We start from the raw sequence: 16,854 nt of genomic DNA on the forward strand, positions 1-16,854 counted from the left end.
TCATCAGAAAGTTTGTGTTGTTTCACATGATGATGTTGAAAACTGAGACTTCATGCAATGTTGCAATGCATTGCATGAAGTCTCAGTTTTCAACATCATCATGTGAAACAACACAAACTTTCTTGTGTAACCAAACTCTCTTTGTGTAAATGAAAATGCCACTGAACGAATATTGAATTATTATTCAGATATTATTTTGGTACTGAGATCACATGCAATTAGTTTTCATTTTTTCCCAGCAATATTCAGTTTTCTCATGTTTTCAAACTGTTAGTCATTGTGTGTGTGTGTATATTGTGTTTTCATTCTCGAATGCATTTTACCCTCTCAGTTTAAAAGCTCACTAATTTAAAAGAACACTAATGTTAGCTACAGTAATAGATAGATGGTCAGGTCAGTTATACTGTGTGTGTTTAGAGTTTTTGCTATCATCAGCAAAGAACATTTTATCTAAAGTAACATACCGCAACATTACTGTAAAAAGTGCCATCAAAACATGTATATACAGCTATGTGCTTTATAACTATCCTTTATAATTCAGCACTAAATGTTGAAAAGAGTAGAGCAGTGAACATATGTTGGTGTGGAAGCAAACAGCTCTCTTTCATAATGAAGAGGTAGTTCCTCACAAGCAAACAAACTAAAAGTATTTATCTTGTACGGCTGGTTAACTGTCCAGTAGCTATATAAAGCTTCTGCTCAGTCAGGCATCTGTTTAAATGTTTGTAAAAATACAAAAAATAAAAAATAACAAGAAAGATACCACTTGAAATTGTCTGAGAATAAGGACTAATTATGTTAGATTACTTCCTTACTTCCAAACAAGGCAAAATACTTAGATTAGTAACTTAGTTTGCTATACAGTACAAAGTTCCTATGTTTTTAATGGAGTTTGTTTTATTGTTGATATGTTTACAGTATACTATACAGGCTCTGTTGCCTTTTATCTTAAAGCTACAGTCCTTTTTATTGCAGAAACACCTTAAGTTTCCTGGTAAACCCCCCAAATTGCTCTCTAGGAAACCTCTCCCCGTTTTACTGATGCTTTCTCATAAAGCATATTTTGCCAGTGGCTGAATGAAATATTCACCAACAATGCAAAAGCAGCTGCAGACACCATGCCTCACTGCACTGGGTCGGCCTCTAGATAGGCGTGAAGTATTTGCAGAGGTGGCAAATTCAGATGCAGAAAACTTACGTGACAACTTCTGAGACTGGTTTGAGATGATCAGAGAAGCCTGTCAGGAGAGGATTTTTAATTTTATATTTCACCTTTCCCACTTCTGATTATATGTGGCCTTTGTTGTATTTCATTTTCCTGAGCTCAAGCTGAAGATAACTTCCCTCCCATGAAGTGCTCATTGCATGTCGTTTTAAAGCCCACAAGCTTTTTGTTTAATGTTAAGCAAGTCTCCATAAATTTATGAATTATAAATGGATAAACTAATATTTTTCCCACATTTGTGTGCCATAGGAGCAATGGGTGAATATGAGCCTAAAATTGAAGTTCATTTCACTGACACCGTTCCAGCTGCCAAAGGATCCGTTGTGACACTGGAGTGTTTTGCGCTTGGAAAGTACGTAGAATTGCACAGACATTTCAACCAGTAGTCACCAAATTATTTCTTTTATATGGCTGTTTACTGCTAGTGGTTTTTTTCCCTCATCCTCCACATTTCCACATTTAAATTATGCTTGTCAAAGTCTGTTTGGGGATCATCACACAAGAGCAGAGTTTTTAAAATTGTATTTATTGTTTTTTTTTGCCCCAAATCAATTTTGCTGGCTCAGTTGATCCCATTAGTGGACGAGCTATACATGTTTTTTCACCTTCCTCCTGTGAAGTCCTAAAAGGCAATGTGGGTGCTGTAGTGTGAAAAGAACTCCACTGAGTAAAATGAGTAAAGTCAATTGAGCATGTAAATTAGGAATAACTAAATGGAGGTTCTATACACAATGTCAAAAGTAAGCAGAATCTCAGGTCTTAAAAAAAGAGCTGTTTTTCGCTTGCAAACAGTTCAGCTAATTCATTTGATCCCATTAGCGTATGATCTATAGATGGTTTTTTTATTTCCTCGTCCAAACACTGCACTGGAGAAGAATAGATTAAAAGACAGAAAGATACTTTTCCTCATAGGCAGAGTTTAATTACTATTTTAACAACATTACAGTATTAAAATTGTTAATTGCCTTGTTAGAAGGGTACTTGATGTTTTTTTCTCTCCTCGACTGTTTCAGTCCAGTTCCAGAAATAACATGGAGAAGGGCTAATGGAGTTCCATTTCCCAGCAAAGTGAAGATGAAAAATTCCAATGTAGTTTTGGAGATTCCTAGTTTCCAACAAGAGGACGCAGGGGGCTATGAGTGTGTGGCAGAAAACAAGATGGGCAGGAACACAGTGAAAGGACGACTTTCCTTCCATGGTATGTTACCAGTTGTGTGTGGGTTTGTGTTTTCACTCCTCCTATTAAACATTAATTAGTTTGCTGAGGTTTTTCCCCAGACACATTAGCAATATGTAGGACTAATCTCTCACAGGTTTGTACTTTGAGCATTGGACTCCAAAGCATAAGAACCATGTATTGTCGCACCATCGTTTCTAATTTTTTGCCAGCGCTGTAGAGCAGTTTTTGCCTTTTCAGTTTTTTTTTCAGTCAATTATTTTCTTTTCATTGCTTTCCTTCTCTGTCTTGACTCTCGTATGGTTTCCATGACCACATGGCTCAGCACAAAAAAAAAAAAAAAATAACGAGCTTCATATAATTGGTGTTGGCAGCACAATGTTGTGTGCATTAACAAGTGTCAGTGGTGTTAAATGTTGACGGAAACACCATTTAGCTTATTCAGGAATTCAAAAAGCTGGCAAAAAGAAGCAGTTGTTTTGCAGAAAGTCAAATTAATTACTTCTGAACTGATTACACATCAAGATGCAAAATTAATTTTTAGGTGCTGTATGTACTGAAAATGGAAGAAACTAGGACAGTTAGTAATGAGGATGTGTGGTTCTGTATGCAAATATTTAATCATGACTGTGTTAACCCCTTAAACCTGACACAAAATTGTGTAATGCCTGCCAATTACTCTTCTCTTTCTCAGTCTTATGGTTGCATTTATCTGCTCTGTAAATGCCACGCATTTGCAGGGTTTTTTATATAAGTTTATATTACGACCTACTTTTCTGAACAAGAAGACACATGAATTTGACTATAGAGTCTTGAATATATATATATATATATATATATATATATATATATATATATATATATAATTCATGGATGTTATCCATCGTATCTGTCTTCAACAATCCTCAGCTATACATATTTTCATGCTGTTTCAAGTCCAAAAAAATCCATAAAATATCGAGTAACAATAAGTCTGAGCACATTGTGGATATGGTCACCTAAAGCACTCTGGGTAACTAAATATTTAATTAGACGATGCTTATAGGTTCCCATCTGGTTTAACTACTCTATTAAGATGTTCACTTGTTGACAGGAGACTCCAACAATGTCCAACAAAAACCCAATGTGTACATCAGTATAATTCGAATACACAAGCATTTGTTCTATACTTTATTTTGTTTTGTATTCAGCATTCAGAAACCTAGGCATTATTATTAAGCTACAAATGTAACAGAAAAGTAAAGTTGAAGCTGAAAATAAAAAAAGTATTTTAAAGTATGTTCTTGTTCCCCAGAGGAAGGTTTGAATCATCAAATCGAGCTGGTTTGTGGGCCACCTGAGCAGTTTACCTGGGTCACGTGTATTAAGAACTGCATTCTGTCTGGGGTTCACTGAGGACAGAGTTATAAACATATGATCCAAACACTGTAATATACAGCAACTCATTATCTACAGTTTCTCATTATCCACTATCAACTATAAAGGGAGTCCCGTGCTACTGCAGTGGCCAAATAATATGTCTTTTTGTCAAGCTACAAAAAGAAGTGGGTGGGTAGTAGCTTTACAATGCTGCTAAGATATTTCATATCTTTTTAAGAGCTACTTCGCACACGACCATAAAGCTGTCTTCCTTAACTGAGAAAACTATTTCATTGAATTGTAGATTAAATTAAAAAGGTTTTTTTAGACCCTGAAATTCCTTTTAACTTATTTTCTGTATAGCCATGCTGCAATGGTGACTGTTTCCTTCAGACGATTAACACTTTGCTCTCCTTTACCTTGTCAAGATGAATCAGTAAGCATTCTCCAGTGCAAGAGCTTTTTATTCTTAGCTTTAAGCATTTGTCTAGTATATCTGACATGTCAGTTTAATCACTGTCAGTTATTTAGCTTGATTGCAGTCCAAATTCTGCATTAATGTAGCCCGGTTTAAGAGATGAAGTGCATGTTCCAAAGCCACTGCCAAAATCCATTCCAAATGGGGCCGATTCCAAAATAATCATCGAAGCCAGGGCCTGGAGCCCCTTCAGATATGATTTGCTGCTTTGTGACTGGTTACACCAGAGGGCTCAGAAATGCTATTGTTCACATGTTGGTCCAAACATTTGTAATTCACAACAATTTTCGGGTTGCATCCAGGCATGGGGCAGCATACAGCTCTTTTAAGGTTTCCACAGGGCCTTCATATGACTTATTGGAAAGGTTAAGGGAACACATGCCAAAGCAGCCTTGCACTGGAAAGGCCTTGCCCCTGAAAGCAGCCTCAGCTCAGCACTGACAGAGTGGAGGAGGTTTCCTTGAATGCTGCTGTGTGCCAGCTCTGTGTCAATGCAGGCCAAAGGCTAGCACTGCTCTGGGCTTTGGTTCAGGAGAGAGTGAAAATGAAGAGAAATACTATGGTTTCACTAATGTGAAAAGGTTAGGGAACGTGTAGGTGTTGTTAACAGAGTCGTATGGTGTATTGACAAACATATTAATTATGATGCAGCTGAGTTTACGAAGGGCACATGTGCCATATGACAACAGCTTCAATCTATGTTCTTTGTTTTAAAACAGAGTCAGTGTTAATAATCATTTGTGCTCTGGTGCCTAGGGAATACGATGTCATGTAATGCATTTCCAGTAGTGAAAATTTGTCAAGAATAGACACAGACCAACAAGTCTTTGACAGTTTTAACAATTGTTATGAAAGTTTGCTGTCCACATCACTCAGAATAAGCGGGTACCTGCCCTCTTTCCCCACGTTGTTGACATAGTGTGTGTGCTTGAGGGAGTCCTAGTTAATGGGTGCCATGAGTGATGACTTAATTGTAGCAATATTCATGTTTCTAAGGCGACATTTACACAGGCCCAAATTCAATCCATTTCTTCATATGCAATACAGAAGTGTCATTTGTGTGGCTGTGGGAATGGCAAAAATTACACTGAATCTGACTTTTTCTTTTCTTTTCTTTTCTTTTCTTTCGATCTGATCTGGTTCCATTCCTAAATTTCAAAATGAAAGCACTTTGAATGGAACAGACAGACAGTTTCTTCTGGTCAGAGCCTGAAGCCATGCCCGTTAGTTAGTTAGTTAGTTAGTTTAGAAATGTGATCTCTTCAGGCTGATGTCAGGTGTAGGTCACAGTATATAGACAGTATGAGCAGCAGAACAAAAAAAATCACATTTGATCACAAAATCAGATTTGGGCCTTTTTTACCTGCTGTGTGAAAGTCACCTAGGAAGGAAGGAGGCTAGATGAGCAGTGTGCTATCAGCACTTCTGAATATGTTTCTGAATTATATAGGTGAGTGTGTGTGTGTGTGTGTGTGTGTGTGTGTCTTTGTGAAAGACAGAGAGAGACAGTGAGAGACATTAGGGGTTTAATAGCAGCTGAAAATTCAGCCACAAATGATAATATTAAATTATATAAGTATTATATTATATATAAATATATTATAAATATTACATTAAATATAAACATATTATATTAATTTACATATTTATAATACAATTATATTATATTATAAATATAATACATTAAATATTTTACTGACAATGCCAAAAGAAAAAAGAAAAAAAAGAGAAAGAAATGGCCTTGAATAACAATGGTTATCTGCTGTCAATTACATACTGTAGCAGGAAAACTGTAATCAGGTTAGTGGTTTATTTTATGAAAACTGTTTTTGTAATTTTCAAAAAAGGACATTTCATGTGTCAGTAAGGTTTTACAAACATTGTATTATTCAGCCCTGCAGTCTTTCCCGTCTAATCTGAAACTACATTCACACCAATAGGCTGATAGCTACAGTTCTTGTCTGTCTTGCTTTGCATCTGCAGCCTTATTAATATCCTGCTACATGTTTTAGTTTGCTGTCCTCCTTGTAGACTTAGTTGGCCTTTTGTAAATAGCTCTATTTCACAAATGTATGTCTAAGAAATTAGTTCAGGAAGTCTTATTTGTGGAATATTGAAATGATTCGCTGTTTGCAACTCATTAACTGTGCCATCACCAGTGTAATCTTCTTTTATTGGACCTGCCATTCGGTACTGAATTTGTTTTGGCTTGGTCACAAGGTTTTGTTTTGGTAACTGCATTGCCCAGTAAGTCATTACCCATCTCTAGGGCCTTAGAGATGTGAGTATCGACTGAGTCATAAATATTGACCCTTTTCTTTTTTCTTTGGAACAGCATCCACTCTCTATAACGGCACTTCTGCCACTTAAATGGCCTTCATAGGTCAGCACTATGTCTTTGAGATGTGGACCCCAAGGTTGGCCCTTAAGCTCTCCATTATTTATCATGGCCTCAGGAGCACTGGCACACATCACTTAGGTGTCCCCAGATATAAAAGTAGTAGCAGCTATTACTTGGCCATACTTGTTGTAGCTTTCCATGAAAGATCAATACTGACTGTAGGTTCCTGTGAAAGATCAATACGGCTTGTAGCCTCCATTTAAAAGGTTTGTTGGTTTCCAGAGTGGAGGTAGAAAATATAATCATTGTGGTATGTAGACATTTTATGTTGGTTTGTATTTTTTAAAGAATATTTTCATAAATGTATTTGAAATGTGTTTCTCTTGATTCAGGTTTTTTCCACTAAATCTATACATGGCTTCAGTATTGATGCCTTGGAACCCAGATTAAAAGCAGTTGATAGATCTACAGTGATTGAAACATCAATAATGTAGGTGCATGATGCTACAAAACATGCACGCACATTGATGTTAGAGAAAACAGCTGAAGACCATTTCTTTAAATGACTGTATATCAATCATGGCAAATCATTTCTAGAACATGGTACAGTGTAACCATCTGGGGTCGAAGAACATGCCGGCGCGTCAACGACCATTCGCAATGTTTCTGTTAATATCTTAGCGATAACACAGCACAGAAATACAGTTCAAACACTCTGTGAATGTGCAGAAACTGCTCTTTCGATTGCATGTTATTGCGACTGTACGCGATACTGTACATCCCAAGTTACAAGCCTATGTATAAGCTTGAGACACGCCTACTGTGCCTCTCGTCGTGTCTAACTGGTGGATTCGCTTGTTATTAAGACTCTGATAAAACTAATTCAAACGAGTAAAGGGATGTTTCCATAAGAAATATAAAGATTTTCTAAAATCGAATTTAAGTTTTTGAGGGTTAGAGACAGATTATCTCTTCATAAAATGCTCTAGGTCACATGGGCCTCTCTTATCAAGAGAGCTGAGATTGTTCTGAACATTTTCATATAAAACGTGGGGAGTATATTATAATACAAGTACTTTAAAGGCGAATTTCAGAAAATTGAGAAAATGTCCTTAGACCCCAAAAGTAGCATGGGTTTCAAGATGTGTGTTATAATATAGCTCTGGGGACTGACACTGATATGCTGGTAAAACTGGCAACCAAGCTACTTTCACTACATACTACTGATTGCTGCACTGAGCATCTGCATAGAGGTATTATTAGGCATAATTGCTTAGGACTTTTCACGTTGTTTCGTGTACAATATATTTCAGAGCACTCGCCTAGCAGGTTAGCACATTAAATATGTTCTAGCCACATGCAGAGCTTGCAGCCTCCAGAAGATCAAGACATTTAGCACCTGGTGTATGCTATAGGGCTGGAATATAGACAGACATACAAACATTCATTACAATTATATTGCTTAGTACTGTGATTATCATATACATACCAATATATTAAAACACATGAAACAAATGTTACTGGCATTGGTTAAATATGTAACTCAGTATTGTACCTCAGAATCTATTATGCAAACCAACATACCCACAGGAACATCTGGACCTTTGAATGGTCAGGATACTCGCAAAACATAAAGACATCATTTATGCTTGGTCTTGTCAAGTATATCAACTAGACAGAACATTGTCCATATATCCATACATAAAAATGCAGATGTAAATGTGATCACACATCCTAAGCAAAACTAAATGCTTCTTCATGACCCATCCTATAAAGATGCTAAGGAAAGGGACCTACCTAAGATGTCAACATTTTAGTCAGGTGGAATTTCTCTACAGTTCAGTTTGTGATGTGAGTTTCTCCACCGAGTCAGATTCTTGGCTTACTTTACACATCTGCACAGGAAGCTAATAAGCTAGAATTATAGACCCGTTTGGTTTCATTTTATTTTCACTTGTCCTTATTTATTGTCTCGCTACACATTATAGTGTAATGCACATGGTCTATTACCACTTAAAATTACACAGGAGGCTAATTACTTTCAACAGCCGTCTACTTTTATCGACTGCTGTTGTTGGAATCTTTTCAATTTGCAGTCCAGATACAAGTTACACAAAATAACCAGGTGTAAACATGCCCTTTTTTAGATCATAAAAGCCGTTAAAACAACAATGATTGACAGTTATGTGGTCAGGTTATGTGTACCAAACATATATTACAATCGGCATTATAACATGTCATTTTATTTTCCTAGCCAAGCCTCAGTGGGTGCAGACAATGCGGGACAGTGCCTTGTCGATCGAGGAGAGGTTGTTCTGGGAATGTAAAGCCAATGGAAAGCCCAAACCATCATACACCTGGCTCAGGAATGGAGATCTGCTTGCCACAGAGGTAATGCAACCCACCAAAGTTGGGGACTCAAATAAAAATATGCACAACTCTCAAAACCCAGACTCATTAATGTGGCTTAGAGCATGACAAAGTATGACTCATTGTGAACTATAAAAATGGATGAAATTTCACCATGTAGCTGACCGCAGCGGATCAGCTACATGGTGGTTATGCGGATGCCTTTGCCATTCTTTTGCTGTTGTTTAAATGTCACGTATTTATGCTGTTCGTAAATTCAGGAGTAAATAATGTACATATGATTTATTGTTTTATTTAATAAAAACAACAGAAAGTGTACACATAATCTACTGGTCATATTTTTACATGATATGGCTCAGCATGAAAACATGTATGATTATGATTCTGCAGTAGAATTACAGTTCAGCACATTTCTGATACGTTCAGCTAAACTGAGGGTTTTATATCTCACTGTTATTTTCGTAAATCCCATTTATGATTAATAAATTATTAGAAGCATGGTCATTCTGTGATCAATACCAAATTCCATAAGGTAGTGTTGTATCAATCCACCAGCATTGAAACAGTGCTTTTCCTTAGCCACCAAGTTAGAACTAAATGTAAATTATTTATTGTACATGTTTGGCTTCCTTGTACTGTTGCTTGATGCTGGTTCTTCTCTCTCTCAGTTTCTTTGGTCTATCTGCCTGTCTGTGTCTTTTGCAGGACAGGATTCAGATAGAGAATGGAGCTCTCACTATAGCCTCGGTCAATCTTTCTGACGCTGGCATGTATCAGTGTGTGGCTGAGAACAAACATGGCATCATTTATTTTAGCGCTGAGCTGGTTGTGCTAGGTAAGACAACTCTCAAGCCTCCTCTCGTCTTGCTGTGCGTCTACCCTCGCTCACATTTTGTTTATTTATTTTCTTTGCTACTCCTGTTGCTTTATGTCAGATACCCATGGTTCGCTGTACTTGCTACACTTAAGAGATAACTATTTTCATGGAACACTGGAGAATGTTTTTGGCTTGAAGCACTTTACAAACATAACTGTTTGTATAACACTGTCACTGCATGCTGTCAGGTGCTTGTGGAATAATTTAAATGCATATACAGGGTAGAAAAATGAAAAAAGAGTTTAAGTACAGCATATACACATCAGTAGAAAAAATGCTCAGAATTTACTTGAGTCATATGCACAAAGTTGTTTCATAAATAAAATATTAGTGATAACTAGATCATTTAGGTACAGGCAGTTCACATAAATATGAGCTTATTTATAAATAATGGAAATGACATTGAATAGATCTTGTCAATAGAAATGACATTCAATAGATTAACCATTATTTCAATCCAATATTTTTTGTGGAAGAGCAGAAATTAGACCACACTGGACTGCTGTACTATAATATTTCTTTTTCTGTTTATTTTACTGGAGTTCTAATTAGTGCTGTCGATTCACTCTCCATGTTTTGGCTGCGCATTAACCACAGATTAATTGGCAAAGCTTAACCATAACAGTGTAGTATACACTTTTCTTGCTGTGGACATTTTTACAGTAAAAATTCCCTAAATCTCTATGCAGAGATGCAGGGAAAACATATACAGACCAAGTAGTTGTGTTTCCCTTCCCCAGAGCATGTGCACAAAACCGTAATGATTGTAAACACTGCCAGAGCACAGGAAGCGACCTCAGTCTGGTGCTTGGTGTTTGTGACGTGTCAGTGGAGAGCAGAGTTCTGTCTGTATGAGACAAGGGTTTGCCATATGGACAAAGACTAAAAGTCTAGACTCTATAAAAGGCGAATTTGTCAGTAAATCAACTTCAGAGAGATGGACTCAACTATTTTAATGTGTAACATAAAAGAAAATCAAATGGAGCAATTGCTTCTCTGAACCAACTTCACAAGCAAGCTTCACTAACACTAACAGAAACCAAGGAGCAAAATGCTGTGGCATCAGCCATGGCTTTGGGGGGCCTGGGGGCCATTTGGGACTCTGGGAAGCTGCTGTATTTGCATGGCTACGCTCCTTTCACTGTTCGGTTTGTTTGTGATAATTTATGGGGTTTTTAAATGCATGTTCACTGAAAATTGAGTGAATATATGTACACTTAGCTTAGCAAAGATCTGTGAGCTCTTTCTTACACTACTATTCGTAATGCTAGAGCACTTACAAGTGTAAGTACAATACTCAGGGATGCTAATGTAATTCTAATATAGTATCTGATAAATATGTGTTTGTCTCAGACTCATTATTAGAAATATACAAATGTCAGATCAACAACAGCTATATACTTACAGGAGCAGTCCATGCTTTATAATCTGAGCCGGAATAATAAAAGAAACAAGAAACAGCCTACAAAAGTCTTCTTCTGTTTTCGGAATTTGTTATCAGCACATTGATTTTGCCACATTAAGAGCAGGGGTAGCAGAGAACTGTGAGTCAGTCATGTTAATCCAGTATTGATCGACTGGAAGGAGAAGAGGGAAATTATGTCTCTGAAGGCATGGCAGCAGATGCGCTCGCTAGAGGAAAAAAGCTGAGAGCAAACAGTGACACAGGCCATGCTCATCCTTCTGTCATCAACTCAGAGAGAACAAGAGAGCAGAGAGAGGGAAGGGGGAAGGAGGGGGGTGTTAAGTGTGGAGCTTGTTGGTTGTAGGGAGGACGCCTGGTGTTGGAGGGTGTAATCTCCTTGAGGAATTGCGGTGTTGAATACTGTAAACAAAGCAGTAGCCCCCTCTCACAATATCTGTGCAGGGCCCAACTGACCCAATGGGCTAATTAATTGTGAAAAAAATTCAGTCCCCCCAGTGCCGTGGCTTGCCACAAGCTCTCATTGACTGTAAATATGTGCACCCAGCAAATCCTACCCAATGACTGAGGCACTCACTCAGCAGTGCATCCACATCCTGTATATTGACCCATGTAAAGCTGGTTTTATGTTTGCCGTAAGGCAGCATGTTGTGTATTAGTGAAGAGACCAAGTCACCGTATCTAAAGTGAAGAATGTCTCAATCAAGTTTGTTTACCCCACATACAATAAAAGTCATTTCACACGGATTATCTGCCTATGAGTTTAGTATTTGAATTTTTTTAAATAATACAGCCCACACTGTAAATAAAGTAACTGAAAGAAGCTTAACTAATGTTAGGTATGCTAGGCTGTTATTTACTTTTAAATGGTAGGGTAAAATCAATTTATTTTTAGTAGGTGCATAACAAAACAATACAGGTATTGTCAAATAGTTTTTAGCAAGTTGATTAATATTAGATTAGTTCTCTGTACAAACTGGACACTTTTTTAGTCATTTAGAGCAGTGTTGCATATTTCAACCATTTTTCTTTGAATGTCCAAATCATAAATCTATTATATAGTCTCTTTGAAGCTACCATAGTTCCCCTTTTGATAGTGAACAATATAGTATCTGAATGTACAGTATACCACTTGCTGCTGTCCAACACACAGAAGGACATTAGCTGCTGATTTTTTAACACTGAAATTAGTAGTCTCTTCACAATACAAGTTTGAAAACTGCAAACTTTTGAAACATTTAAAAGATAGTAATTGAATATCGGGCGGCAGCAGGTAGTGTTGCAGTTCAATTCTCGTGAGGAGTTTGCTGTGTTCTCACTGTGTTTGCGTGGGTTTACTCCGGGTGGTCCGTTTTCCTCCCACGGTCCAAAAACACACGTTGGTAGGTGGATTGGCAACTCAAAAGTGTCCATAGGTGTGAGTGAGTGTGTGCATGTGTAAATGTGTGTTGCCTTGTGTAGGACTGGCGCCCCCTCAGGGGTGTGTTCCCTGCCTTGCGCCCAGTGATTCTGGGTAGGGTCCGGAAACACCGCAACACTAAACTGGATAAGTGGTTACAGACAATGAATGAATGAATGCACCACTTTTTTGATGGTAGTGTGATTTTGTTGTAACAACATTTTTTTGCTGCACTTGAAGCAAAAATAACAGTAAGCGACCAGTTGTGTATGTCAATCAGACAATCCATTTATATAAAATTAGGTAGTCCTTGGCCATGTTGAACAACTGACCCTACCAAAGTTTGGCGGTTTGACTTGTAAGACTAGGATTTCAAAACCACAAACGCATTTTTTACTCTTAAGAAGTTACAAATAGCAATGGCGGTGCATTCATGCATGTTACATTGACCTGCTTAAAGCAGTGTTTACTTCTGCTGAGACAACATGGTGTCTTTTGTAATGTATCCTGACCCTAGCAAACAGACACCAGAGCTGTAGATTGACTGACTTCTGCTGCTTTCCCTCGCTGTTTCCTGAAGCCTCTATTTTTCCCTTCACAGCTTCGCCACCAGACTTCTCGAGGAGCCCACTGCGAGCTCTGCTTAAAGCTAAGGCTGGCAGCACAGTGAGCATGGCATGCAAACCCCAGGCTTATCCCACTGCTATCAGCACCTGGAGGAAAGGCAATGAACTGCTACAGAGCACAGAGAGGTAAGATGTTTACCTCCCCCTTCTCTCTTTTTTCTCACAAGCAGTTCTTTCTCATTTTCCTGTTGAGTCTCATTTTCTACTAGATTTTTATTCTTCTCACACATACTGTATTTTTTTTTCCTGTGGCTCACACCCACTTTTCTTTGCTTTCCATTCCTTTTCACTCCACAACATGCCCTCATTCTCACTGCTTGCCATCACTGTGAGCTCACTGCATTGTAACAGCTATCAAAATGGGCAGAGCAAGCAGCAGTCGTGGTGGCCCACTGACCATAACACTCATGAATTATGAAGGAGCCTATTAGATCATCCTAGTAGGAGGTTGTGCCGCGTTTTGGGCCAAGTCTGTGAGGTATGAAGTGATTCGTGGTAGGAGGCCACTTGAGCCGGCACAACAGAGCCTTTAGCTCAGCTGTTTGCTTGGGTGTTTTTTCCCTCTGTTTTCTAATGAAGTTGGATTAAGTAGTTTGGGGATTATTCTGTCGAGGAAATTGCGGGTAGAACAAAGGGATTTGCATTATGCTGCAGTGCATTTGTTTAGAGAGCACTCAGTGAGACATCCCCAGTCCAATTTAACTGTAAGCGCACTGGTGAAGGGAGGGGGAGTAGAGCTAACAGTATAATAACATTCCAGTATAGGGTTTATAGCATTAGAAATCTAATTTGGCCAAGCTGTCTCTGCAAATGCTGTAGACCAACCAACATGTTCATAAAACTGCCATTTTTTAGAGTACCGAGGGAACTTGTATGGAAAAGCATTCCAGAGAAATGTTTTAAAGATGGAATTGCTTGTAATAGAGCCGATGGGAATCTGACACCATTTAGAGGTGGGTTAAATTGAGATTTGCAGCTAGTTAATATTAAATTGTTTATCTTTATTCAGAATAAGAAGTATCACACATGATACCCTTTCTTCCTGTCTGATAAAGATACCTCCACCTAAAGTATCCTACTGCATCATGCTGTTATTTATACCATTCACTTTTGAAATGCTTGATTTTGGAAAAATAGGCAAGGCATCTCTCACAATTAAAACACACTAACCATAGGTGAATGACATCTACTGATTTTATAGCTTCACATTTTAAAGAGTTCAGAGCTGCAGAAAGTCACTATGCTTTTCAGCATGGTTTATCTCAGATACTTAATTCAATTTGATGAGTTGAAATCCTCTCTGGCTGTGGCATGTCATACTGGCATTACAGCTTTTTCAGTGAGCATTTTTATTACTGCTTGTCTCAAGCATGACATAATCCTACACTGCTGAAATGTAGCTTGCGTCATTTAAGCTCCATCTGCTGGCACACATACACACACTCAGTAATGCATGTTAGAAATTTGCTACATGGTATGAGTGTCCTGTAATGATGTATGTGTAATATGTATAATTAATTGTTTTCTATTTCTGAACATATTGTATTGCAAACACATTATGTAAAACACTATATAAAACTTAAATTGTCTTTTTGTAGTAGTAGTAGTAGTAGTAGTAGTAGTATTTTAAAATGTGGAAATGCAGGTTGCTGTTTTTTTGTTTTAGATTTTTTTTTTGTTTTGTTTTTTGATGTATGTTTCTTTCCTTAGAAAATTTAAGTATTGTAATGATGCAACGTGACACTTTATAATCACAATGTTCTGAAATTTTAAGACATTTAATTTCTGTCATTTTTCCCAGCCCTTTTGTGAGTTGATATATGCTAGAAATGGGATATATAATCTTGATCATACTGAGTACAAAACATATAGAATGTCACAGTATTGAATTTGCTGGTCTAGGGTAGGCTACATTCACACAGCAGGTAAAAGTGGCCCAAATCTGATCTGTTTCTTCATATGCGACACAGGTGTGTCATTTGTGACATTTCAAATCACACTGAATCTGACTTTTTAAAATCATATGTGGTATTTTAATCCGATCTGTGGCAATGCGACTCCTATTGAACAGTCAGTTCAGAATTCATGTGATTTTTAATTTGAGGTGTTTAGGACATGGAAACAGACTGGTCAAAGCATTTTTGGTTTTTTTTCTAAATTATATTTGGAAACGAAAAATGTGCGAATCTTTTTCATCCAGGTTCCTGTGTCATGAGAAAATGAAATGTGAAAATTTGTATATTTTGGTTGTACGTTTTGAGCAGAGGTATGAAGCAAGACAGGGTCAAACTGTTACAGAGACCAGCAGAAAGCAAGTTCCAATATTTGGGGGCAGCGACACTGAAAGATCTACCACCCATAGTAGAAAGTCTCAAAGAAGTGACAGTAAGAAGTCCAGAGTTAGAAGGTCTAAGACAATGAGAGAGAGAGAGAGTATGAAGAAATAAAGAAATATGTAGAGCCTTAAAAGCAGAAGATATTGACATTACATATATAGAAAAATAAAGTTTACATATAAATATCCATTATTGCAAGTTTTTTGTTCTAGGAAGGGTCTTTGTGATTAATCATAATTAAATGCAGCAAACTGTGCAATAAATTATTTCATTATTTTTAAACTGATTGACAGCACTAATTAAAAGGTGTAATTTATAGAATGCAGTAGTAATGGCCATCTCAAGAAAATATTACAAAATCTGAATAACTGAATAAAACAGTTGATCCTGATGTATTTGTCACCTCTTAGGGTGGAAGTTAGAAAGATGTTACAGAATTTTCAGCAGAGAGTGTACAGTGATAGTGCAAGTTGAAAATTGTTATGATGGCACTGTGGTCCAGAAGGCCCCTTGAGTAATAGGAGGATGATGCGGCTGGAAATGCAGAGCTCCATTACAGGCCTCATCAGCCTCTGCGTTTGAGGGAATGTTTACTGTGAGTCATAAACACGTAGCATCGGCACAGAGATGCACCAGCCAGCTGCAAGCACTGCGCCACAGAGAGAGATGATTTATGGCCAGTTCCACTGAAACACACTTACACGGGCCCTTTTCCACCGTCCAAGAAAACTACGATGAAACTTCTCTGTAATCAAAATCGCACTCCGTTATCAGTACGAAGGCGAGATGGAGATTTGATTTTGGACGATGCCTTGCTCTTCCCTTGCAGGATAAGTCTTCTCCCTGATGGAACACTAAGAATCATAAATGTGACCAAGACAGATGGGGGCAGCTACACGTGCCTGGCTAGAAACCAGTTTGGGACAGCAAGCACCACTGCAAGACTGCTGGTCACAGGTAAAGAGGACTTTAGAGTTCTGTAGATTCTGTTTTTATGCACTGCAGAGGATTATACATGATTCCTCATTTCCATGAACCTCAAAATTAAACCTGATATCAGCAGTAAATATTGGCTGGTTTTGTAACTGACATGGTGACTACAAGGCTGTTGAGGGTACACATTTTTTTTCATGTACATTTCTACTGATACCAATTCATATATGTTAATTAACATAAAGAATGTGAGACTAAATCCACCTGGAATTACAAATGCGTGCATTCATTTGTATAGATTTACAAACAT

The 16,854-nt window shown here is 37.7% G+C and overlaps 1 protein-coding gene across 1 annotated transcript in view; it reads left to right on the forward strand.

Moving 5' to 3' along the window:
- cntn3a.2 (contactin 3a, tandem duplicate 2) overlaps positions 1-16,854 on the forward strand; it is a 72,169-nt gene that overhangs the window by 29,504 nt on the left and 25,811 nt on the right. Inside the window, exons 8-13 of the mRNA XM_066671074.1 lie at positions 1,475-1,577; positions 2,239-2,423; positions 8,835-8,971; positions 9,656-9,785; positions 13,251-13,401; positions 16,441-16,568. Coding sequence (XP_066527171.1) covers positions 1,475-1,577; positions 2,239-2,423; positions 8,835-8,971; positions 9,656-9,785; positions 13,251-13,401; positions 16,441-16,568 — 834 coding nt within the window. The remainder of the gene's footprint in view (positions 1-1,474; positions 1,578-2,238; positions 2,424-8,834; positions 8,972-9,655; positions 9,786-13,250; positions 13,402-16,440; positions 16,569-16,854) is intronic.

Source organism: Hoplias malabaricus, chromosome 5 (assembly GCF_029633855.1).
Source record: "Hoplias malabaricus isolate fHopMal1 chromosome 5, fHopMal1.hap1, whole genome shotgun sequence".
Classification (NCBI taxonomy): Eukaryota; Metazoa; Chordata; class Actinopteri; order Characiformes; family Erythrinidae; genus Hoplias; species Hoplias malabaricus.